The sequence below is a fragment of the Sphaerodactylus townsendi genome, linkage group LG11 (assembly GCF_021028975.2).
Source record: "Sphaerodactylus townsendi isolate TG3544 linkage group LG11, MPM_Stown_v2.3, whole genome shotgun sequence".
Lineage (NCBI taxonomy): Eukaryota > Metazoa > Chordata > Lepidosauria > Squamata > Sphaerodactylidae > Sphaerodactylus > Sphaerodactylus townsendi.
Window position 1 is genome coordinate 20,632,557 of NC_059435.1, and position 25,717 is coordinate 20,658,273.

The following is a 25,717-nucleotide window of genomic DNA, read 5'->3' on the forward strand; positions in this document are numbered from 1 at the left end:
CTAGGGCGTTTACGAACAAACCTAAGCCGCCTAAGCTAGTTGTCATCAAGTTAATGATTAAGCAAGCACTTCCTTTTCACCTATCCTGAACATACTTCCAAACAACTTCAGAGGCCAATTCCAAAGTTTAGCACTGAGGAAAGATATTTGAGGAAATGCATCTGTCTTCCACTTGTTTCAGATTTTATGCATCAGATTTTATACATTCATGACATCATAGTATAGGCATAGTTGGTCAGCTAATATACATATTATAATATCCTTTTTTAATTTTTTATTGTATAGAATGTTTATATAACTGTTACATGCCATACATTTTTCTAACTATACATTTCCCCCCTTTTTTCCCTCCCTCCCCCTCTTCTTTTTCTCTGTTGTTCAAGCAAGCAGCAGAAGATCCATTCTTCATATTGTCTTCTTCCAGAATTCTTCATTAAATCCGGCTTCTCTCATCCAGGTCACAAACACTGTCCATATCTTTGTAATATCTCTTAATTTCTCTTGCCATGGCATATTTTTTGCCATCATCTCAAAAATTTCTAACTGTATTCGTTCCCATACATATTCCAACCGTTTTGAGATTGTCCATTTCTTATTATCTTTCCAGCCCAATGCTATCACTGCATGTGCAGCTCTAATCATCATTTTTGTACATTTGGTCCCAGAGTTCTGTTTACCCTTTTATCTTCTATTAATTCCGTACCCATTAATAAACTTCATTATTTATACTCAGATTGTCCACTTTTCACTAATTCGTTTCTCTATATACTTCAGAAAATTTCCCCAAAACTTTTTTACATACTATAATATCCTTATGGTAATAAAATCTTGCCTCAAACACCACATGCATCAGGAGGGGACCGAAGGAGAGATATAGGAGAGAGACTGCTGGCAGTGCTCTGACTGGTTAGTAGACAGGAGAATAGAGGTTATAATAGATCTGACTTTTGCTTTGGTGGAAAGTGATGTGAAGTTAAAGCCAATTTATAGCAACCTGCAGCATTTTGAAAGGCAGAGACATACAGAGGTGGTTTGCATTGCCTGCCTCTGCATAGCAACCCTAGATTTTCTTGGTGGTTTCCCATCCAAGTGCTAACCCTATTTAGCTTCTGAGATCTGATGAGACTGAGCTAACCTGGGCCATCCAGGTCAGGGTGATTGCTGTTTTAGCTGCAGCTAAACAGCCTCTTTCAGCCTAAACCTACATTCGAACACTATAGGCTTGCAAGCTTTAAACATACTTAAGCCCGCTTGAAATCAGCAGTGCCTGCCTGCAAGGAAACACAGGATCAGGATGCTCTTTAGCAAGTTTGTGGATGGAACTAGAAATGATCGATTAAGATCCAAATACGGGAATCCAGGCAGAGACGCATTTTTCTGTACAGTCCATTTTTATGTCCAGTGGGGACTCAAAGCAGTTTGCAAAACCATTCTCCCCTTAGTTCCTCATTATAACAACAAGCCCGTGAGGTAGGTTAGGTCAAGAGGGAGTGACTGGTCCAAGATCACTGAGAAAGCATCCATGGCAGAGTTGAGATTCAAACTGGAGTCTCACAGATCCTCATCTGACATTCACACCCCTTCTCAGAACAGCAGGTACTGTTATTGGAGGAGCAAGCCACTGTTCAGTTTGCATGTGCATGTTTGTGCATGCGCGCAGTTAAGTCTCTGGAACAGTGGCAAAAACAACAGCAAGCACAATACTAGCCTGTATGTGGTCCTTTCCCACGTGTACTGTGGGAAGATACCAAAGAACAAACATTTCTCCACAAATTGACAATGAAGATTGCATGTTGCACAATTTAGGAGAGGCAGATCTGACTCGCCTGCATTTTATCTTCCTTAGGATAAAAAGCCGCAGAGCTGTATGTGCTTGGTTTTTATCTATGGAAATTAATCTAATCTGCTTAAATGTAAATCTAACCACAAACCCTACTGCAAAACAAAAAGAACATAAGAACAAGCCTGCTGGATCAGACCAGAGTCCATCTAGTCCAGCACTCTGCTACTCGCAGTGGCCCACCAGGTGCCTTTGGGAGCTCACATGCAGGAGGTGAAAGCAGTGGCCTGCTGCTGCTGCTGCTCCTGAGCACCTGGTCTGCTAAGGCATTTGCAATCTCAGATCAAGGAGGATCAAGATTGGTAGCCATAGGTCGACTTCTCCTCCACAAATCTGTCCAAGCCGTTTTTAAAGCTATCCAGAAAAAGGAAAAAATCCAAAGAAAAGAAAAAGAACTGCTTTTAAGTGTGAAGAATCCTCCAAGCAGAAGATATAATCCACATTCCAGGGGCCAGAGTTTTTATGCAGATGAATGCGCAGGTGTGAACAACCTGTCAAGGCTTCTCCCGTCCCTCTGAAAGGATTTTGCAGAAACCACCAGACCAGGTCTCTGCAAAACACTGCCTGGCAGCACGAATTTGATGGGGGTCCCAATCAAAGGCAGCGCGTGCTTTTAGTCTCTGTTGGAAATCAGTCCTCCGCCCAGCCTGGGCTGCCATGGAGACAGGTAGAAGCCCCGCCCCTTCCAGCCCCGCCTCCCGCCAGGATGCCGGCTTCCTCCCTTCCTCTTACACGCTTCTCTTCCGCAAGGCAGATTAGCGACGCAGCCCCGCCCCTTCTGTTGCTCCGCCCCCTTGGTCTCTACGGCCATTGGCCTAGCTCTGCCTCTGCGCTGCGGGCCGGGCCTTGAGGCGGTTTGTTGCTCCGTCGCCTCGTCAGCGACAGCGGAGCCTCGGACCGGGTCGCCTCCGGAGCGGGTCGCTGGGCTTCTCCCGCCAGAAGAGGACAGGTAAGAAGGGGCGTCCTTGCCGTGGCTTGGGAAATAGACCCCCCCCCCTCACACCTTCGGCATCTCATTTTCAGGTCCCCCCATTTTAAGGTAGTTGGAGCCGAAATCCCCCCCCCCTCCCTCCCTCCCCCCCTCCCCAGGCTCTTTAGGGTGTCTCCCGTGAGGCCATAAGAAGCAGCGAGTGGTGGTTTCCTGTCCGTCCCTCCTTTCCCTTCCCTCGAGGTCTTCTCCATGTCTGTCTGCTGCTTCTTCCCCCCCCAGGCAGCCTCTGGGCTTGGAGAAGGTCAGCATTTCATTCCCCCCCCCTCTTCACCTCCCCCAGTGCCGTGCTGCTAGTGAGTAATGGGCCTCTTATGGTTTACATGTTTGCCTCATGTGCTTCTGGCCTCTGCCCAGTGTGCAGCGTGAGGCAACAGCTGGATGGGGGCCCTGATGGCCGAGGAGGGGGCTTTTATAACCTGCCCTGTTGAGGAGGTCTGATAAAGAATAGCGAGCTATGGAAAGAAAATGGCCCTTGGCGAGGGATGGGTGGGGCAGAGGTTGCAGAGAGTTGAAGTGGGTCCAGAGGTTTCTGTCTAGTGGGCGGAGCCGGTTTGTTTGGTATAAACTGAATCAGGCTATAAAACATGGGTTCCTTGAGGTTCCAGTGTTTAGATGGTTGTCGTTTCCAACCTTTATCTTTCCTTAGTTTATGCAAAGCCTTATAATTCCTTTAGCTTTCTGCGCCCTGTTTTTTCCCCGCCACAGTGACTTGCATCATCGTTCTCCTTTCCATTTTAGTAGATTAGGCTGAGGGCATGAATGACCTAAAGACGCCTTAGGTGAGTCGCCATGAAATGGTGGGGATTTGAACCTGCGGCACTCCAGATGTTCATGGACTACAATTCCCATCAGCCCCTGCCAGTGTGGCCAATTGACCATGCTGGCAAGGGCTGATGGGAATTGTAGTTCATGAACATGTGGAGTGCCATAGGTTCGCCACCATGGCACTAGAGCCTCTTCTGAGCCATCCTGGTTCTCATTATACCATTTAAAAACATGTTTATCCTAAAGGCTTGGATCACTTCTAGGGTCTCTTTTACACATCAGAAAACACTCTCGAATGATGACACGTGTTTATCACATGAATGTGTACTTTTTAGCTGTCCATCTAAAAATGTGACTGAAATCAGGTGAAGGAAATTGTACTTTACAATGGGTCTGATTATGTATCCTGTATTTACAGGTTGCAGAACTGTGAAGTTAAGCCCCTAAGGGTGTCAGAATGAGAGTGCTGTAGATTAAACTCTTCTTGCTTGGGGGCAAGGAGGATATATTAGATGGCATGTTATCCCTTTCCTCATTTCTGTCTGTGTGGTAAACACAAATAGCCTACTTAATTATATGTTGGCCGATGGAGATAAACAGTTTCCCCATATTTATGAGGAGGTACTTCAGGGCTGTTTTAATGTGGGAACTTAACTCAAGGCCTGTGGTTGTTTCTGTAAGGGTTACTTCCTTTTTAAAAATCGTGTGATGGGTAGAGAGACGTATGTTTCGTCTTGAGTATGGGCGGTTGTTTCAGCTAGTGAAAGAAAGAAAAAATTCATGAGTTGTACAACATGTTAGATGCAGCTCCATATTGAGCTCCAAGTGCATGATATCTAATAGTAACTGCTAAGTTGTTTCTCTTGTGAACAGGTCCATATCTAATTAACATTTACTTCTTTACAAAATTTCAACCTGGCTGCTCTCATCAAATTTCAACCTGGCTGCTCTCATCAAACCCTGGCTGCTCTCATCAAGGCTATACCATGTCTCATTGGAAGATAAAACGTCCAATGGGGATCAATCTGCCACCAGTTGCTGGACGTTCTTTCTTCCTACCTTTGAAGCCGCTTGTGACTGAAGCCAGCTGGGCAGCCAACTGGACCACATTCCATTCTCGCCCCCTTTGGGTGTAAGTGGCCAGCAACACTCGAGCAGAGGGTAACTGCAGGGGCGGCCACTACGCCGTGCTCCCTTGCCACCACTGCCATCTGCTCGGCTGCGCCAGGCTGCCTGATGGCCGTGATGCTCCTCACTCAAGTGGCCTCCAGTGGAGCGAGGCTGCAGGACTCTTGCATCCTGATCCTGGGCAACTCACTCAGCAGCCCCCCAAAGCAGCGAGCTGTGGGGGCAGCACTGAAACAGACTGACCAGGTCAAGGAGTGAACACATGGCCAGGTGCAAGCTGCAGGCTTCCCAGGAATTGCACCGACTCCGCCTTGGGCACTGGGCAGGCTGTGTTCCTGTGCACGGCAGCTGGACTTAGCTCCCAACAAGGCGCTTTAGTTCAGCAGCTCTGTGCTTTGGAGGCGGGGGGTCACCCTAAAGCCACCCCAACAATCCTCTTTGCCCCCCACCCCTAATCTAAGGAGGGTGCATGTCTGGCTGCAGGCATCTCCAGCTCTGCCTCTTCCTGCCTGCTGCTGCAAAGTTGACCCTCCTCCGCTAGGCTTCTGAGGCAGAAACAGCCAGACCCTGTCTGTTTGCCCCTCCCTGGAAAGGCAAGGGGTGACTTTCTTTGGAAGGGAAGGGGAGAGATGTCCTGGTCTGGGCCTGCGGGGAGGGAGGGGGCAGCCTCCTCCAACTTTTCCCCCAAGTGAATATTTTTTCATATGGAAGCACCTACTTCTGCCTAACGACCACATTTTTATCGTTTAATGAGACAGGACCATGTGATGAGAGAAGTGTCAGAGTTTTATCTGATTCTCACTGTGTCGATTCTGCAGAAAGCGTTTGTGTAAAACTTGCAGACGGAGTTGTACAGATTCTGCAGCTGCTATATGATAGTCTTTATAGCAACAAAACTGCCCTTGTCAAGACAAAGCTCATAAATGCTCATAAATGCACACTTTCATATTTTACTGCTTAAAAACATCTATCCTGTCTTTGAAAACTCGGTGAAGCACTGTCAAACAATAAACCATCTTCACAAAGCCCCAACTCAACACCACCAGGGAAAACAAAGCCCTGGGTTCCAGTAGGATATAGCAGTTAGGAGTGGGGGACTCTTAATCTGGTGAACTGGGTTTGATTCCCCCCTTGTCCATATGAGTGGTGGACTCTAATTTGGTGAACCGAATTTGGTGAACCCTCCATATGAAGCCTGCTGGGTGACCATGGGCTCACCACAGTTCTCTCAGAATTCTCTTCAGCCTCACCTTCCTCACAAAGTGTCTGTTGTGGGGAGAGGAAGAGAAGGTGATTGTGAGCTGCTTTGAGACTTCTTACAGTTGAGAAAAGCAGGGTATAAATCCAAATTCATCTCTTCTTGTAAATGTGGACAGCCTGAACTTGGGTAAAATACCAACCAAAGTATGGGCTTGTATGTGAGTTATTGTAAGCCATCCTGAATTATGAGAAAAGATGAGATATAAACATGTTAATAATACTAATCCTTTGATTTGATTTTAGGAAATGCAAAACATTGTTCTATAAAGTTACTTTTGCTGTAATGAAAGCAGCATGATTCATTGATCATTTATTTATTGGAATCATTCAAATCTGTTGGGAGTGCAGGAAAGGGTGCTTTTTTCGCAGTGGGGGGGTGTTTTTTCCAACTGTAGAAACCTTGGGAACTTTTTGAGTTGATGATGCTGAAACAAAGAAACTAAACAAGACAAGCAACAAGTGTTGTCTGGTCCAGTTTGAAGGTCTTCTGGAAGAGAAAATGCAGTTCACTCTGGAAAGCTTGCAGGGATGAAACCAACTTTGTCTTCCAGGGGATTGAGTGGGGGGAGTGCCGCGCCAGAAAAGCACTTCGGTTCACCTCACCATCACTAAATCTGGTCCCTGGAGGAAAGGATTTGTGAATTTTGGAACCTGGACAGAGTGGTATAGGTGTAGCAGTGGGTAGCAATCTCTCAAATTGACTGTTTGTCATGCAGCAAAAAACAATCAGAGGAGCTGGAAACTTGCATGAAAACTTGCATGAAAACTAACTGAACTCTCTCATTAGCTATTTTCTTCCCAGAATCCGCCCTTCCCGAGCTGTTTTTTGTATCTTCTACCGCAGGTGGAAAAGAAGTTTGAGGAATTGCTGTTGTTCCTCTGCAGAAATGTGCTGCTCTCTCGGTTACTGTGTGTTATTAAAAACAAAACCATTAGTCTGTCTTCCACATGCACAATGTTTGATTTGAACCTGTCCACCATGTGAACTCTGTTCCTTCATGTTCGTGTCCAACAGCGCATAACTCCTGCCCTTTTGTTCTGTGTAAGGCTGCAGGTAATCCCATGTTTGCTTTCCTCAGAAACTGCAGTGCTGGTCATCCAGCTGGGCTGTTGAGTGGAGCCAAGGGAGTTTATACTTTGAGTGTTTTTCCCCCCACTGCTAGAAGAAGGCTGAATAAATATTTCAAAATTCAAGGGAGACAGCATTGTGTTACAGGGTCAGTGGGACACCTGAGGCTTTTTGGTTGGTTGTTTTCCATTGCCGTTACTACAGTTCCATAAAAATCAAGTTGGTGAGATCCTGTTACTGTGCTTAGCTAATGGGCTTTATTTCATTAGCACAAGGGCATTTTTCTGAGTTTTCCTCTGTATATTAGTTAAATATAAAGTCTGGAGCTGTGAAATTTGCTTTGTGCAGCCATTAAGCACTACTGCTTTGTTGTCTTTCACTCATGAATGAGAGAGAAACTCATGAACGAGAGAGAAATATACAGCATTAATTTTCTCAGTTCTCCTTACTTATGCAAAATGTTTAAGTCACAGTGAACTGAGACACTCTTGTTTCTATTGTGCCATAAAGAATGAAACACTAAGTTGCTGTCCCCAGTCCTTTGAGTCACTCACCATATTTATTTCCCATCTTTACAATGCAAATAATTGTGGGTTACTTAGCAAGCTTGTTATGTGAGAAGTGCTATAGTAATGAGTAACTTTTTGAATTAAGTCACTGAGACATCAGGACAACTTATGTCTCATAATTATTTCCTATTCATATGTGGTTAGTGTTTTTGTACATGCATCAAGTTGATCTCAGTACATCAAGTTGATCTTAGTAGTTGTACAGTCCACATCAAATGAATATTGAGGCTGTCTTTGCACGAATTCTGCTTATTCAAATGATTTCCAGAGCAAGGAGTCTGTGTTCCTCCCACACAAATATCAGAGCGCAGTAATTGGTTACAGGAATCCTAGTTTCCCCGTATCAAGAGTGTTTCTGGGTAGTTTTCAAAGTGCAGATGGTTTCAAAGGCATTCCTCCAATTCCATTTAACCAGCTGGGTAGTTAAATGGAATTGGTAAGGATCTGTGGCCACTTGTTGATTAAGGTTAGTTCAAGCCTATTATAGTTTTGTTGTGTGTGTATATGTGCAATAAAGGCATGTTTTCAGCCACAGCACAGTAAAGGTTTGTGTTTGTTACTTCCTGCTGTAAGTTAGGTATGGTCAAAAATGTGTGATAGACACTGTTTGAATATGTGAAGCAGTTCTGACTTCCCATTTTCCTTTGGTTACAGTTGTCCAAACCTGTTGTGGCTTCAAAGCCTGTTGTCTTAGAAAAAGAGCAGACAGTATTTGATTTGCCCCTTCTCTCCTGGAAAGCCTGCTGGCCTTAACTTGTTTGCTTAAATAGCCATCTGTGATTTTGCTCCTTGGTCGAAAATTTAATTTCGGGAGTTTTTGTTTTTTTTTGAATGAACAAGCTTAATTGAATCAGGAAAGGAGAAACTGAAGCGAGATATTATTGTGACCGAGAGCCCCATCCAAGGGCGTGTGTGGATCTTCTTGAGGGAGTGGCACGCCGGACATTCTGGCGGATTCGCCCTCCCCAGGGCACTTACCCTGGCCAAGGAGTGATTTTGTTGGCATGTGGCACTGTTGGCATGGGGCCAGTGAATGAGGCAACATTAATGGGCTTCCTCTTGGCCTTTGCTGGCAGTATGCTGGTGGGCCGCAGTCCACACCTAAACCAGCCTTTGGCTGGCATAAGTGCAATGCAGCCCAATGCGGCTTCTTGTTGATGGGGAGGCTTTTCGACCTCCCCGCACCTCCAGGAAGCCTCTTAGAGGGAGCCGGCTGGCCGGGCACAGCTACAGCGCTGCAGTTGGGCACCTGGCTCATGAACAGGGCTGTTAGTGTTTTACAGTGTTTAGTAAGCAGACTGCACTCCAGATTCCTGTGCTTGGATTTTAATATTTGTTTGTGGGGGTGGCTTTGCTTTGTGATAAATCAGGTGTTTATCTTTATTGATATTTATCCCACTCTTCTTCCATCCCTCCTCCTTTGTCCTCCCTACTACCCTCTGCCGGACGTTAGGCTCAGAAATGGTGGCTGGATCAAGGTCACCCAGAAGTTTCAAGGTGCAATGGGACTTTGAACCAGTCACCCTGAGCCTACTGTGAAAATGAGTATCTTTTCCAAAGAGAAAAAAGTGAAAGCCAAGGCAGACTTGGGCAGATTAGAATATCTTTTACCAGTTTAAGAATCCCAATTCTCCAACTATTACTTAGACTGAGAAGGCAGCTGAGTTGTTCAGGCCCTAACAGGCGTAGCTGACTGCAGCCTTGCGTATGAGACCTGGACTAATAATTGTTTGCCAAATGCTGATGTTTTTGGCAGGTGGGGAACACCCTTTCAGTTTACAAAAATTCTCTAGCTCAGCGGTTCTCAACCTGTGGGTCGCGACCCCTTTGGGGGTCGAATGACCCTTTCACAGGGGTCGCCTAAGACTCTGCATCAGTGTTCTCCATCTGTAAAATGGATAAATGTTAGGGTTGGGGGTCACCACAACATGAGGAACTGTATTAAAGGGTCGCGGCATTAGGAAGGTTGAGAACCACTGCTCTAGCTGGTGAATGGGAGGTAATTCCTGAAGCCTCGTTTATGATTCTTTGACTCCACTGTGTTCCACAAGGGATATTTTTGAATTCTTGGATTTTATGTTAGAGCAGTGATGGTGAACCTTTTGTGCTCGGCATGTCAAAAATTCGGAAAATGCCTGACTTGGCTCTGCTGGCCTGTCACCCACCCACCCACACGCACCCGAACAAAAGAGAAACAGTTCTTTACATACTCATTTATTTTTAAAAAATACAATCCAATCATGCGTGGTACTATATTAAAAAGTCAAATAGTTACAAACATGAAATGTGAATAAAACAAACTTGGTTGTGGTTGGGTGTTGACGAATGATGGCATGGCGATGATGGCGATTGGCTGGAAATGAGTCGTTGCCACAACAGCTGACCTTTTACATATAAAGATGACTAAATGCATTGCACATTTCAAATAGGTAGATAATGGGATCAATAAGCAGCGTTTTTGAATATGAGTCAGCTTTATGCACTTGTTTAATAGCAGTCATTTATCATGCCTGCATCCTATCTTGTCTTGCACTACGGAACTCAAGGCATGGTAGCTTATTACTAAATTTTAGAGAAGCTTGAATGCAGTTTGGTATTGTGTTGCAGTTTGGGGTCTCCCCTTGTTTCATCTGTCCCGGCTGGCCCATGATGAAACGCTGTATTGTATTATCTCTGTTATGTTTGCTGTACTATGGAAGTATCCCACAGAGCTGTAATGTGGCTGATCTTGTAGATAGCTAGGACAGGCAGGACATTAAGACAATTGGAATAGCTTCTTTTTTAAATTATTCTGTAAATTGGACTACAGTCAAGGCTTGAACTCTTGTGTGTGAGTTGAAAGAGGATTCTTACCCATTCTCAACTAGCATTGAAAACATAAATGGTTTCATAATTCTAAAGAAAACCATTGTAAGCATTATGAATGTATGATGATATGGCCCTACGTTTACTTTGTTTCAGAATCCTATGTATAAAATGTAATCCAATCACACGGTATGTCCCATTAAAACTGTTATGCTTGTGCATGTTAGTAGGTGTGTGCTGACAGAAGTTGGTACAGTAAAAGATACTACATTGCTTGTTCCGCAATTCCTTTGAGCAGAGGTCTATTTCAGATCATTTCTGTTGGTTTGAGTTAATCGCTTTATCCTTTGGTTTGAATTAATTAATTCTGCTTTTCCTTTTAGTTCAGTGTGCAAATCCTGCTTTGAGTCCACTAATTTTCTGGTTATGTTACAGTATTGTGGCATTCTGTTGTACTAGGATAGTCACTATAACCTTCAAGAATTCTAGGACTTAGCAGTATGTGGGACAGTTGAAGGCTTTCATGGCCAGAATCAACTGTCTATTGTGGGTTTTCCAGGCTGTGTGGTCAAGGTCTGATAGTTTTTGCTGCCCACATCTGTAGCTGGCATCTTCAGAGGTGTGTCATGGTAAGATTATGCCTCTGAAGATGCCAGCCATAGATATGGGTAAAATTACCAGACCACAGCCACACAGAAAACCCACAACAGCCAGTATGTGGGAAACTATGGCTGGAATACAAAGAACCTCAGGAGCAAGTGGAAAACATTTCAATATGTGAGAGGGTGTGTGTGTGTGTGTGTGTCTTTCTGTCTGCTAGAGAAACTGAAGAATGAAATAAGACTTTTTCTTGGCTTTGTCCCTTAAATCCACAACAGATCCTGCTCTGAAGGAGCCTGCTAGTGGAGAAAAGACCAGCCTAGGCTGGAATGAAGGCTCACTATTCTAACACTCAAGAACCTGGAACTTTGGGAGCTGCTGAATAATAGTCACCTATGATGCCTTCCTTTCTGTGTAGTAATATTGTGTGTGTAGAATTGGATGTTTCCCTGAAGCTATAATGAACTTCTGCTAGAGAAAAAATCATTAAGAATGTATTTTGTTGCTGATACAGCAATCCCAGAATATGTTACATGATAAAGTAGAACCTGATTTTAAAAACAGTCAGATGAGCGTGACTAATTATGGAATTTTCCTTTTGTAGAGCAGTTTCTTATATGGATACGTTTGGAAGTGATGTTGAAGCTGGAAGAAAGCTGCTGTAACTTGAGTGATGATGAGTCGGTTGTCAGACGATCCAGAAAATGCCCGGAGCAGCAGTCTGGGGTCCTGTCCTTCTTTACGGGATGTTCATTCCATCAATCCTGCACAGCTAATGGCAAGAATTGAGGCTTATGAAAACAGAGAGAAAAAAGGCATATCTGATGTCCGAAGGACTTTCTGTTTGTTTGTCACCTTCGACCTCTTGTTTATAACCTTGCTGTGGATAATAGAGTTAAATGTGAGTTGCTTTAAGAAATATTTTTTCGCTCCGAGAAATTGCTCCACTATTACCTTAACTCATGTTTTAAAGCTCAGTTTTATTTATAATAAGTGAATGGTTTTGTTCAATGAGCATTATTGGAAACAATAACTATCATTTGATAGACCAATTTTTAGGTTATTTCAGTCTTTGTCCAGATGATTAACCTACCTGCTGAGACAGAAAATAAACAATAAAATAATTATTCATTCAATTAATGTAAGAATACAAAAGAACATTGTGCATAATATATGTTTCAGATAAAACTGTTTACTTGCTCTGTCGTAACTTGGAGCTCCTATTTGGAAATCCAGAAAAAATACGATTTTTTTAAACAGGAGCAAGCTGTCATTTAATCTAGTTTAGAAACTCATACAAGAAAATGGTCCATTTCATTGGTTTTATTTCTGTCCTGCCTTTAGATCCAGAAGGGTCCCTAAGATGACTGATGCAGAATGTTTAAAAAAGTTAATTTGGGGATGGTTCCATTTCATCTGACATGCTGCTCTTCCTGTGGCTTCCTGTGCAGCCATCAATTTTCATAGGAGGCCTTCTGGCTGTTCCCACGTGCCTTCTATCTCCCTGTTCTGATCTCAACTGATGATCAGTTGCCACAGGATAGCTAGTTACTTCATTGTTGATGAAAGGGGTGAGCCAGGCCCAGCAGCCTTGCTTTGGCTTCACAGTGGCTATGTATGAACTGTGCAATAGAGAAAAAGGAATGATGTCAGCAGGACAGCACTTAACACCTTTTTCTGCAGGCGTTGTTGTTGTTGTTGTTGTAGTTGTCAGGAGTATTATTATTTCAGTTTATATGCTGCCCCTTCCCCTCACAGTCTCAGGGCGGCTTCCAACATAAAAAACCCATAAAGCATGCATTAAATATGTTAAAATGTGGATGGTGACTGACTATCCTAAAATAAGCCAGACGCTCAGAAATTATGTTCCATTCAGTAAAACCAAGCCAGTTAAGGGAGGGGTGGAGGGAGGCCTTGGTTGGAAAACTAGCTACCTCAACCACATGCCTAGTGGAACAGCTCTGTCTTAACAGGCCCTGTGGAATTGCATCAGGGCAGTGCATTTTCCTTGCTGTATTCCGTCGCCTGCCCCAGGCAAGGACATGTCGCTTGACTTCTAAGTGGGATGAGCACACGGTGTCTTCTTTTTATAAAGTTGCTGTCCAGTCTGCGAGCCCTCTGGCCTTTATGTGGCTGTAAATTTGTGCAGTTAATAACCCACATTTCTCTATAAGATCTAAGGCATCTTAAATATTGATCTGTAAGGGAAAGGTTGCCTCTGCAAAAGAGTGGCAAAATTATTGAGGTGTGCTGTGCTTCCAGGCTACAAACTTGATAGGTGTATGCCAACAATGTCGAAGATAAAAAAAGTATTGTCGAAGGCTTTCACGGCCAGAATCATTGGGGTGCTGTGTGGTTTCCGGGCTGTATGGCCGTGTTCTAGCAGCATTCTCTCCTGACGTTTCGCCTTCATCTGTGGCTGACATCTTCAGAGGATCCTCTGAAGATGCCAGCCACAGTTGCAGGCGAAATGTCAGGAGAGAATTCCTATGCATATTTTACTTGGGAATAAGCCCCACTAGACTCAGTGAGATTTACCTCATTTGAGGAGATATGCGGATGGTTTCTCTGTCATTTATTGAACTTCTTTTATATCTGTGCGGAATAAATCTTACAGGAATCTCTCTTTGTTTATTTTTAGAATTGTTTGATGTTGAAATTTACAGTCATTAGGTCATAGCCTCTTAAACAACAATGTTATCTGACCCAGCAAACTTTCTACATGTCCTTAGTATTTTGTTTGTTTATGGTTATTGTCAGTTGATATTCTATTTGTAGCCTTAACTGGTTCAAAACATTTTATGAAAGCCTGACAGTGTGTCTATAAAGTGCTAGAGGTACAATTACTAGGCAGTAATTCAGCATTTATGTAGAAGCACAAAAAAAAGTCTGTCCCAAGCATTTTTCTCAAATTGACTCTCCGACGCAGCTATTCATATTCTTGATTACAGTAAACTTAATTTTTTTCTTAATATTTCAACAGAAGCAACAGCAGAGATCCAGTAAGACCAACTGATTGCATTCAAAGGATTATTGGTTGTCTGGTTTTGAACTGCTGCACCTCTGTCCCTTATTTCAAATTTCTTTAACAAACTCAGGGTGGGTGTAAGGATGGAAACTTAAGCAGCAATGCCGAAATACTACAGTTTGGAAAAATAAACAAGGGTGTCAGCGTATGCAATCCCTTTCTCCCGCCACCGCAGTTCTGTGGATTGCAGCAGTGATCAGTTATTCTTATCAGATCAGAGCAACAGCTCTCAGAGCTGCCAACTGAACAGGCCCCTATTCAGAAATGACTGGCCTTTAAAAAAGTTATTACAGAGCAAAGTATTTGACAAGCATCCTTAGCTGATGCACCCGGCAGTCACAACTGTAGTTCTTGTTAATCTTACCCTTGTCAAACCTAATTCAACATTAGCAGAATTACAGGATTTAAACAGCCCCTCTGCCAGAGGTCACAAAGTTGAGCAATTTCATTTGTCACTTACTAAAATGATAACAAGAGGAGCAGTTCAGAATAGCTGAGGGTTATCCTTTCTGTAATGGCTTGTGGTATCATTTATTGTACTTTCAATCTGAAAAAGAAGACTTTTCAGCAATATTCAGTGCTTCATGAGAAACTCAGAGGAGAGGGAGAATCGCAGTGGCAACAGTGCCTGGCGGCTGGCCTTTTCATTCATTCACTTGACTGACAGCCACTGCTCCATGCCACCACTGTGCCTATTTGCCTCAGCAGTAGAAGGGGCAGAGTGCCTCCCTCCCCCCATCCCCATCTTTCCTCCTTAATGATGGGAGGCTGCGATGCAGACTCTGGTGGGGGGCATTCTATCCTTCCCTTTGCTTGCTTGCTTGCTTGCTTGTCTATAGTGACCGCAGTGGCTCATGCTCTTGTCTCCCACCCCAGAAGAGGACAATCATGTCTCCCTCCCAGCCATGAAAACAGCTGAGAGCTTTGATGAAGCCGCTACACCACACCCCCTTCTAAAATATGTACTTCTTTTCAGATTATGTTAGTAAATAGAAAAATTTGTTTCTCTGTAGGTAAATGGTGGCATTGAGGAAAATTTAAAAAAAGAAGTCCTCCACTATGACTATCGTTCTTCCTATTTTGATATCTTCGTAAGTATTTGCGTTCTATCTTTTAATTGTGAAGAAATATTTACCTTTTTTCTTTCATGTAGAAATTAAGCCAGTTTATCGATACAGCTCCCCACTAGAGAGCCCAGGTAGGTTAAAAAAAATAGAAATCACCACATTTCAGTAGTTGGCATAGGTATCTGGGGAGGGCGTTCTTAATAAAGGGATCATGACCACCAAGGTCTGGCTCTGACGAAAGCATGTCAGGTGTGCTGGTCCTCGCATCCTGTTTGCACTGCTTTCCTGTCCTGTTATCACCATCACGGTTGCCTTCTCTCCTCCCTCCCCCACCGATTTCTGGTGAAGCGTTAGCTTGCCACTTCTCTTTTCTCCACAACCTTCCCTGTCTTCATGTTTTCCTGCCACTCCATAAATATTTCTAATAACCCAGTGCCAGGTGTGATGTTGTATTTCTTGAAGTTTCTGTGTGTGTCACGCGAAACCCAATTTTTCCATGTGCTTCTCGCATTTTTCTTCAAACCTGGGGATTCCCCCCTCATTTTCAGAAATGCAGCTCATACCCGTCCCTTCTCACTGTGAGGATATCTTGAATCAAACTCTAGGGACCTCATTCAGGATTGGACATGTTGACTAATTATTTAATGGTTTTTAATTGTAATGGTGGTGACGGAAAGTTACAGCCCTCAAGTTACAGCTGACATAAGGAGACCCCATAAGGATCTCAAGGCAAGAAGAGAAGAACGCTGAGTCCTGCCTCTGCATAGCAATTTTGGACTTCCTTGGAGGTCTGCCATCCAATTACTAACCAGGGACAACCCTGCTTAGCTTCCAAAATCTGATGAGATCAGGCTAGCCTGGGGGAAAGTAAAGTGTGCTGTAGAGTTATAGCCTTCGTTTGGCAATTCTTCATGAAAATTTCAAGGCAAGAGATGAGCAGAAATGCTTTGCCACTCATCTGCTCTGGTCTTCCTTGGTGGTCTCCAGAGGCATATCGGGGGAAATGGTGCCTGGAGGCAACCCTTTCTGCGGGTGCCCCCCCCCCCCCCCCGGCGCTCAGGGGCATGGCTTGGGGGCGCTGAGCCCAGGCCCTGCCAGCCTGCACGGAGGGGGCTGGCAAAAACTAGCCTGCAGGGAGGCCCCGGGGGGGGGGCCTCTCAGCAGCCTGCAAGGAGGCAGGGGGGGTAGGGCATGGTGTCGTGCAGCTGGGGTGCACTCATTTTGGTGACTCCATGTCCCTATAGGCTGTAAGCCTCTGGTGGTCTCCCATCAAAGGGCTAAACATTCCCCTTTTGATTTGTTTCAAATGGCTCATTCCATATATCTATTTCCAAGATGGTGGACAGGATTGGAAACTACTCACAAATTTGTGGTATGGAATTGTAGGTACTGGCAGGCCAATTGTTGTGGTGTCTTAAATTGTTCACAGACATTGTGATGATCAGGCTGTTGGCCTGGGCTCCAAACACCTGGATTTCCATACCCATTCTGCCTTAGAAGCTCATTGGGTCACCTTGGGCCAGTCACTCTCTTTCAACCGAACCTACCACATAGGGAGAGAAGTGTGGTGACCTGCTTTGAGTCCCCACTGATGAGAGAAGGGGGCTGTAAAACATCCAGACACTTAAGTGTTCAGGAAGTGAAGTCTTGTATGGTGGTTTCTGATGAAAGTGCAAAGTCAACTGAGCTGAGGAGTAGCCTCACGTGCCTTGGGATAGCAAGAGCTAAAGTAGGAGGTTCTGGTCTGGAATGCAGAAATGGAAAAAAAATCCCCCAAGAAAGGGGAATAAGGTGACCTTGAATCCAAAAACATGGTGACACTCAGAAGGGGGCTGGGTCGGATATCTGAAGAAAAACAGGATTGAGAGATGAGGTATTGCAGAAGAGAGACAGAGGAGGCTTGGAGTTGAGATAAACAGACTAAAGGGAGGGGTTTGTGAAAAGCCGTATCACTGAGGCAAGAGGGACAGAGACAAAGAGGATCTGTTGGACTAGAATGCAAATGAATCTGGTTCTTTTAAAGTAAGTCGTCTGGGAACTTGTGACTTAGGAGGGGTGTAATATGTAAAACTTGTGAAATTTGCTTCAGATGATTAACCAAAGTGGCTTATAAGACATTGAATGATTTTTTTAAAAAAAGATTATCATTTGTAAGCCTGCAGCCGTATTTGAGTGCTTGATCACCTAGCTTGTGGTGTTAAGGAAGTAGTTGGGAAGCCAGGCGAGGGAAATCCCCTCTGCTAAAACTGGAATAAGGAAGTGACTGCCTGAAGCTGCAGAAAGGGCGGGGGGGGGGGCTGTTCTGTCTTCAGGAGCTCTTGGGAGACATGGAGAGGGAACGACAAAGCAGTCGTCTCAAAATAATAATCTGAAGTTTCTGATTTTTTAAAAAAACAAATCATTCCTTTTCTCCCCTTGTCGTAGTTGCTGGCGGTGTTTCGATTTAAATTTTTGATACTCGCTTATGCACTATGCAGACTGCAACACTGGTGGGCCATAGCGGTGAGTAGTTAATGTTTGAACTGGACTTTAAGATGTTGAAAAGTGTTGTCTAGACATTCCCATACTCTCTTAATATCCTCACTGAGACCCTAATAACATAATGATATCTACAGCGGGGTAGTACTGCAAAGGTGTCTCAACAAGGAGTGCTGTACAGTTCCTGTCATGACACACTGTCACTGGAATTTATGACCTTGTTTGGGGGACTTGCTTGCAACTGCCTTTATCTCGTCCCTTGCTGTGTATGCAGGGAACAGACCGGTGCTGAGAAGCATTTACTTCTTCACCAACTGCTTCCTTATCAAAGCCACTTGGCAATTCCAAAGGAATTGGGGGGGGGGGGGTCAACCAGGCTCCCTTCCAATTTATTTGGTGTCCCTAAATCGTCTGGAGACACTGTCCTATGGAGATAATGATAACAGTATCAGCAGGAGTTCAAGTTGGTGCAAGAAGCCACAAACTCCATCCTATATCATGTGCCATGGCAAAGAACAACCCGGGGAAACCTCAAGGATTACTCCATCCAATTCCAGCCCCTGATGGTCCAATCAGAAAGGGGAGTTTAAGTCCCTACTACTGACTGCTGGCACCCTGCTATGAAGGTTTTTCCTTGGGGCTTGATTGAATCCTTTCCCATTCTTTCTGCATTGGCCCTTGAGTCTATCTCTGTGTCTTGAAACTGTTTTGGCTTAAGGGGCGGGAGAGAAACCCATTTTGCTTATTTTTAAAAACAGTGTCATGCATTGAATCTTTGTTGTGGAGGGCAACTTGTAAATTGTAGGGAGAACTTCTTGCAAAATTGCTAGTTTCGGCGGTGGGGATTGTTTGTGAGGTAGGAATGTACTTTTTGGTAGTGTATGGCTCACATCCATTTTGAAGAAAACATCCCTTTAAACAATGAGTGAGGTCCACTGACTGCTGTGAGGGGTAACACGGCTATAGATTATATCCAAAAAGGCAAGCAGCATTGTAACCAAGCTTCATGCAAAATTCAAAAGGATCAACATCATTTATTCCTCTAAACTTGTAAACATGCACCAGTAACTCCTGTGAAATACATATGTAAAAGATCTGTATGTTGTTCAAAATATAACATTCAGACACATACCCAGCAAATAGAGCAGCTTGAAATTGAATAGTGCAGCTAATTCTCTATGCAAAGTTGCTGCTCACAATGTCCAGAATAAGTTTACTTTAGTTCTGATTAGCTCTTCATAGTAAATCATAAAGGTCCAATAAAATTTCTTCTTACAAACTGGCACCAAGCTGCCCCTTGTAATGAACGAACAAGGTGATGAGTCACCGGTTTACACTTGTACTTTCCACATGGCAACTTTCCCCATCGAGGTCTCGATATATTGCGGGTTGGCGTAAGAGATTAAGTGGGACTTTTGGGGGAGTTTTGCAGAAGCTGCAGACGATACACAAAGGCCAGCAGACAACAGAAAAAAAGTTTAGAAACTCAGAAACACATAATGATATTGTATGATTTCAACATTTTATTTTTTATTACCATAAATATACACAATGACTGTTTTAAAGTTAAAATAAAAGAAGAAGAAAACGGTCAGATTTATTCTCTGGTACGAAGGGAGGGCCAAAAAATGGATACAGATTTCCATATTGCAGGGGGCGCTGTGCTGCTAACCCCAGCGATGTGGAAGGGATAACCGTATTTTCCTGGTTTCATTTTCTCTTTATACATGCCCTTTTTCAGAACCACATCAAAGCAGCATGCTCATTCCTATAGAATCATCTAATACATTTGTGTGTGTATTTCACAGTGTGTGTGCATATATAGGGGAATAAATGATACTGATCCTTTTGTATTTTGCATGTAGCCTGGTTACTGTGACTGTACTGTGTTTGTTGCCATGAAAGCAGTGCAAAATTTGAAGGATCTTTATGGTGGGTTTTCCAGGCTGTGTGGCCGTGGTCTGGTAGATCTTGTTCCTAACGTTTCACCTGCATCTGTGCCTGTCAGCTTCAGAGGTGTATCACAGAGAAAAATTGTAACAGACTTCTCTCTGTGATACACCTCTGAAGATGCCTGCCACAGATGCAGGCAAAACATTAGGAACAAGATCTACCAGACCAGGCCACACAGCCCGGAAAACCCACCACAACCAGTTGAATCCGGCCATGAAAGCCTTTGACAATACATTAAAGGACCTTTGCTCAGTAGTTAATGTATTATTGTGAGCTTGCGGAGTTCTTGGCTTCGCTAAATGATCTGGCTGACTGTTGCTTAGCACTTAATGATAAGCAATGGCTTAGGATGATGCATGATGGAAATGAGAAGAAAGCTGCATTCCTAACTTCTGATATGTCTTTCAGTTTACAACAGCAGTGACCAGTGCCTTCTTACTAGCAAAAGTTATTCTCTCAAAGGTATGGGTCATCATAGTGCATGCTATCCCACTCTCCATTTCCACAATACAACTGTGAGAGGCTTTTTAAAACCGGACATTTTCTTCCCTCTTTCAGCTGTTCTCTCAAGGTGCTTTTGGCTATGTGCTACCCATCATCTCTTTCATCCTTGCCTGGATAGAAACCTGGTTCTTGGATTTCAAAGTATTACCACAAGAAGCAGAAGAAGAAAACAGTAAGCTTCCTCCTTGTGCTATGCGTTACTTTCAAGGACTTTGGAAACAGGAAAAACTGCAAAACGTGTAGCATCCCTGCTCTGTGCTTGGGATGTAGGAGCAGAGGCGAAGCTACCAGGGGGTGGTGTATGTGTGTGCGCGTGCGCATGCGCACATGTGTTGCACAGGGTACGAGCCTGGGGTGGTGGTGGTGGAAAATCGCCCCCCTCCACACTTACCTTAATGAAACAGTGCAGGCTGGAGAAGCAGCCTGTTCCCTTCAGGCTGAAAATGGCCTGGTGGAAACGACAATTTCCAGGGGACCTTTCGAGTTCAGGGTCTCGTGGGAAGTGTAGTTCCCACCAGGCCGTTTTCAGCCTGAAGGGAACAGGCCGCTTTTCCAGACTGAACTAAGGTGGGGGGGGGGGGGAAACACAGAGTGCACACTCTGGCCCAGCTCCGCCTCTGTGTAAGAGAGGACTGCTTTGCTAGCCCTTAACTATAGTAGTAACATTATTTCCTGAGAAGTGTATTGAAGCAAAGTTACAGCTATATCTAGATGGACGCTGACTTTGACAGACATGGTTGTAATAGACGACGATTCACACTATTTTGACTGTCCTTATAGGACTTCTGATGGTGCAAGATGCCTCTGAACGAGCCGCCCTTATTCAGCCCGGCCTCCCCTCTGACGGGCAGTTTTATTCACCACCGGAATCTGCAGCAGGTAACTAACATTCCTTCCAAGATAGAGGTTAACATAGGAAACTGCTCAGAATCGAGCAAAAGTCGAGTCTGGTGTACTCTGTCTCAGATAGAGGTGTTAGTACTGTCAGTTGAGGTTCAGCGATGGATAAAAATTGTATGCTTTTGCATTAGAATATAGTCCTGAAGTATGAAAATTATCATTCATTTTTACAACACTGCCTTTGTCAAAACCGTTATTTTGTGTACTATTGAACATGGCATTTTGATGCAAGCGCATTTATAATTCATTGAACAAACGTCACCAATACTTGCCTTTTGCAAACTGGTAGGCAGAGCATTCCGCAACAAAGATCTGGCATGTTGAGTTCTGTGATGGAGGAATATTCCATCTTACTATCATCTTTTTCTGAGACCTTGAAGGCCAACTCAATTTACCAGGAGATAAGTGTTTGTGAGCCAGAGCTCTTTTTGTCAAATGAAATAAGCTGACAAAAAGCTGGTGTTCTGGTAAAGTGTGTTGCTCTTTAAGGTGTCGCCGGACTTCAGTTTTATTCCACCGCGACTGACGAACCCAACTCTGCTCCTGAAATTTTCTGTTTGGGTTGAGTTGATTCCAGTTGCACCAGCTTCCTTTGTTTGACTGTTGGGAAGCTTGGCCTCTGAAAAACTGCATTCAGAGACGCCTGATTTTTTTAAAAAATCAGTAAACTGTTCAAAGTATGTTGGCATAAGTGTGGTTGCTGCCAGTTTTTGCAGAATGTTATTTTTAGTAGATGTGGGAGACAGGAGCTGCAAAGCGTTTGCTGGTTTTGTGCCGTGAAAGCAGAGATCTCAACTGCTGTTAGATTTTTGAATTAAATGATCTTTTTCCAGTGTGCTCCAAGATGGTACTCTTCAAGTTTATGTTCCTCTCCATATAACATTACTGTTAAAACATGAGATGTATGTAAAGCTAGGAGCAGACTTAACACATAAAAGTTCGCATGTCTGAACTTCTTCCAGAGGAAAAATAGAATGAAGAATAGCTTAAAATGAGGAACAAGGCTGGCAGTAGAATAATGGGAAGCATGATATTGAATCGGAGAAGGGGCAGATATGTTTTCAGATTTAAAAAGAATTGCAAAGAAATACTCAAGTATTTCTGTACTTGCCTGTGACATATAGGTGAAGGTTCAAATATGGTGCATTGTATCGGTTAGTAGCTGACACCGAATTAAACAGTGATCTTTGGATACCTTCTTAGAACTTTTGGGAGGAAATAATCTTTCCCTTTGGCTCCATCTAGTGGAGATCACAGCTTGACACACGTCCATGGGAAAATAAACATACAGCTCAGTCATTCTATATGAGACTTTACAAAATAATATGTGCACCCCTCCCATCTGTGCCCTAAACAAAATGTAGGCCTCTTTTCCATCTTACAATACTTATTAATTAACATACAAAGTAGCACACACTTTGCAAGCTTCTTATGGACCTGTTTATTTTTCTCGAACAGCCCCCAACACAAGCAATCTGGGACCTTTAGTTGACTTGGGAGGCGGAAGGGCCAGAGACAGTTCATGTGGGGGCAGATGGAACACAATTAAAGAATCAACCTGTAAAGTTGAAGAAATCATCCTCTGAAGATTTCCTCTGTATAGTTTAAAATAGTAAACTGGATAGTAAGATGCATTCATTATTACAAGGCTGTTATTACAAAACTTTAGGATGGGGATCCTAGAACTAGTTTAAGTTTGTGAGCACTTTTTGAATTCTGAATGGTGGGCACAATCGTAAAATAGCTGCTGCAGGAGTTGCAGCTAGCTCCATCACATTTTGTTCCATCTCAGAAAAAAGCCGTTTTCATATATACAATAAAGTTAATGAAGTTAACATTATATGCTAGGTCAGACCACAGGTCTTTAGGCCCAGTGTAGCTCAGTAGAAAGAAACTGAACATGAATCAGCAGTGTCGGCCTATGCGATTCTGGGCTGCATCAATAGGAGTATAGTATCGAGGGACGTAATAATACCTCTCTAATAGTACCTCTATTCTGCATTGCTCAGCCTTCACCTGGAATACTGTGTCCAGTTTTGGGCATTACAGTTCAGGAAGGATATTGACAAGCTGGAACAGGTCCAGAGAAGGGTGACCAAAATGGTAAATGGATTCCATGCCCTAGAGTGGCTTAGAGAGCTGGTTATGTTTAGTCTGGAGAAGAGAAGGTTAAGGGGTAACATGATAAACATGTTTAAATATTTGAAGGGATGTCATGTTGACGAGGAAGCAAGCTTGTTTTCTGCTGCTCCAGAGACTAGGGCCGTGGTGGCAAACCTTTGGCACTCCAGATGTTATGGACTACAATTCCCATCAGCCCCTGCCAGCATGGTCAATTGGCCATGCTGGCAGGGGCTGATGGGAATTGTAGTCCATAACATCTGGAGTGCCAAAGGTTCACCACCACTGGGCTAGGGCATGGAGTAATGGATTCAAGGTACAGGAAAAGAGATTTCACCTAAATATTGGGAAGAACTTCCTGATGATAAGGGCTGTTCAACTGTGGAATATGCTACCTTGGAGGGTGATGGAGTCTCTTTGGAGGTTTTTAAGCAGAGGCTGGATGGCCATCTGTCAAGTGTTCCAAAAATTTCTAAATACTCTGACGTAACAACAGTAAAATGCTGTCTTTAACAAGGAAAGCAGTTATGTCATAGGACAGTGGTGGCGAACCTTTGGCACTCCAGATGTTAAGGACTACAATTCCCATCAGCCCCAGCCAGCATGACCAATTGGCCATGCTGGCAGGGGCTGATGGGAATTGTAGTCCATAACATCTGGAGTGCCAAAGGTTCGCCACCACTGTCATAGGAAAATCAGCTTTTCATTTGCAATTTAGGAAAATATCCATTGATTCTGGTAGTTTTCCCTTTCATGTGTTTTAGAACAAGCAGGTTTTGGTTTTGCACTAGAAGCCCAACATTTCCAGAGTATTTTCATGCTGGAATTTTCTTCTTGGCTGCCAGAGAGGTTTTCAGCTGCCTTATTATTTGTCTTGGGCTTCTAGTGAAACAGATTTATAGCGTGAGACACTCCTGCTGCCTTGTGGAGATGAGGAAACGGCCCTTTAAGGATCAAAATTCCAAAGGCTTTGCTGCAATTCAGTATCCCGGCAATTTTTTATTGGTCTTCTATTTGCTCAATAACTGTGGCGCAGCAATCTGGAGACTTTATTCACCTTCACGTTCAGAAAGCTCACACGGCAGAGTTCTTTTTGCGCTGTGCTTCTGGAATGTGGGAGGCAGCATTTTGAATATTTCTCCATTGTGTTTGAAGGTGACAACAAAATCTCCGCAGTTCATGATATTTGCTGTGCTAATTCGGAGTTGAATCACCTTTGTGCCTCCTGTGTTTTTCCCTCTGGCATTCTTCCGACATTTCTGGTATTTGCTTGCCTTTTTAAGGATGAGTAGATTAATATTTGGGAGCAGGTAACACAAAGCAAATCATGTTTGCATCTTAACACCCATCGGTTTCATTTGAGCCTGATGCTATTTGTTTTATTTGCCTTTCCAAGGGTCTGATGAAGAATCTGATGAAAAACAGGACAGCGAGAAACCTGTTGTATAGCAGATATGTTAACAGGTAAGTTCTCACAGAAAATAAGTCATATGTGAGTAGGCCTTGCCTACTGCATTGGTACAAAAGTAAGGAACTGTAACATAATCTTCACTTGCCCCTCCCAGCTGACATGTTACTATTCCATCTGATACGCATTCATTGGGTAGCTTGAGCATTAGGCCACCTGCAGTCAACAAGCAAATTACTATTGCCTAGTTTATAGTTGCTCGATCGTTACATCAATCTTGAATGCCAGAAAGGGTGCCAAAATATTGAAGTAAATATGCATTTCTGCAGCATTTTTTTCCCTATTTGCTGTCACCCTGAAGGAATAGATGTTACAAGACACTGACCAGTGTGTGTCGCTTTTGGTCAGCCTAGATCAGTGGTGGCGAACCTTTGGCACTCCAGATGTTATGGACTACAATTCCCATCAGCCCCTTCCAGCATGGCCAATTCACCATGCTGGAAGGGGCTGATAATAATCCTTTATCTTCGGAAGTCTCAAAAGATTATATTCAGATCAGCTGCAGATGAGAGTAAACCTGGTTTGGTTTTGTTATTTCCCTGGCTGTATTGCTTCAGACTGCAGGTGGAGGGGTCATGGGGTGAATGCTTCTCAATACGGAAGAAGGGTAACATAGAAAGAGTGCTAGACAAAGGGAAAAACAGACTTTGAAGCCTTCTCTTTGACACAGAAGTCTGCTGTGGGTAAAGAGAAAAGGGTTGCATGGAGAAACACGGAGACAAGGGAATTGGTCCGTCCCCTTATCTGCACTTTGTGACCACTTGGCCCAAGACTTCAGGACGGTGAATTAATCAGGTTTGCATCTTGTTCTGGCGCGCCTTTCCTGATCACAAATGTGTGGCTTTCCTTGACAGAGTGAAAACCGAATCCAGATTTGCTCAGGACTCGCGAATTTCACGCTTGGACTATAATGCCGCCTGCCCCGTGGACTTGCTGCTGGAAGCGAGAGCAGGAACATTTATTTATTTATTTATTTGGTCAAGAGAAAACTGTCCCGTGCTCCGCAACCTCACGAAACCTGTCTTGTGTCTGCAAGCGTCTCTTGGATTGGATCGAAATTGCCTAATCCGAAAAGTTCTTGTCCTTCCATCATGTACTCCAGTCCCGTTTGAACTGATTTTTTCCCCAAAGAGTCAGCTGTTTGCTGAGAGCCACGTGTGCTTGTTAACTT

At 43.8% G+C, this 25,717-nt stretch overlaps 1 protein-coding gene across 1 annotated transcript; it reads left to right on the plus strand.

Annotated features, from left to right (window-relative positions):
* Positions 1-2,643: 2,643 nt before the first annotated feature.
* Positions 2,644-25,463, plus strand: STARD3NL (STARD3 N-terminal like). The gene is made up of 9 exons (XM_048510315.1): positions 2,644-2,789; positions 11,632-11,928; positions 15,069-15,146; positions 17,547-17,624; positions 19,962-20,015; positions 20,112-20,229; positions 20,838-20,936; positions 24,475-24,542; positions 25,401-25,463. Exons 2-8 carry the CDS (start codon positions 11,701-11,703, stop codon positions 24,525-24,527), a joined length of 708 nt encoding a protein of 235 aa, XP_048366272.1. The 5' UTR covers positions 2,644-2,789; positions 11,632-11,700; the 3' UTR covers positions 24,528-24,542; positions 25,401-25,463.
* Positions 25,464-25,717: the final 254 nt, after the last annotated feature.

Coding starts and splice junctions, on each gene's coding strand:
- STARD3NL (XM_048510315.1), top strand. CDS start 11,701: ATGATGAGTCGGTTGTCAGACGATCCAGAAAATGCCCGGAGCAGCAGT. Junction 15,147..17,546: donor CTTCCTATTTTGATATCTTC/GTAAGTATTTGC, acceptor CCCTTGTCGTAG/TTGCTGGCGGTGTTTCGATT. Junction 20,016..20,111: donor CAAAAGTTATTCTCTCAAAG/GTATGGGTCATC, acceptor TCCCTCTTTCAG/CTGTTCTCTCAAGGTGCTTT.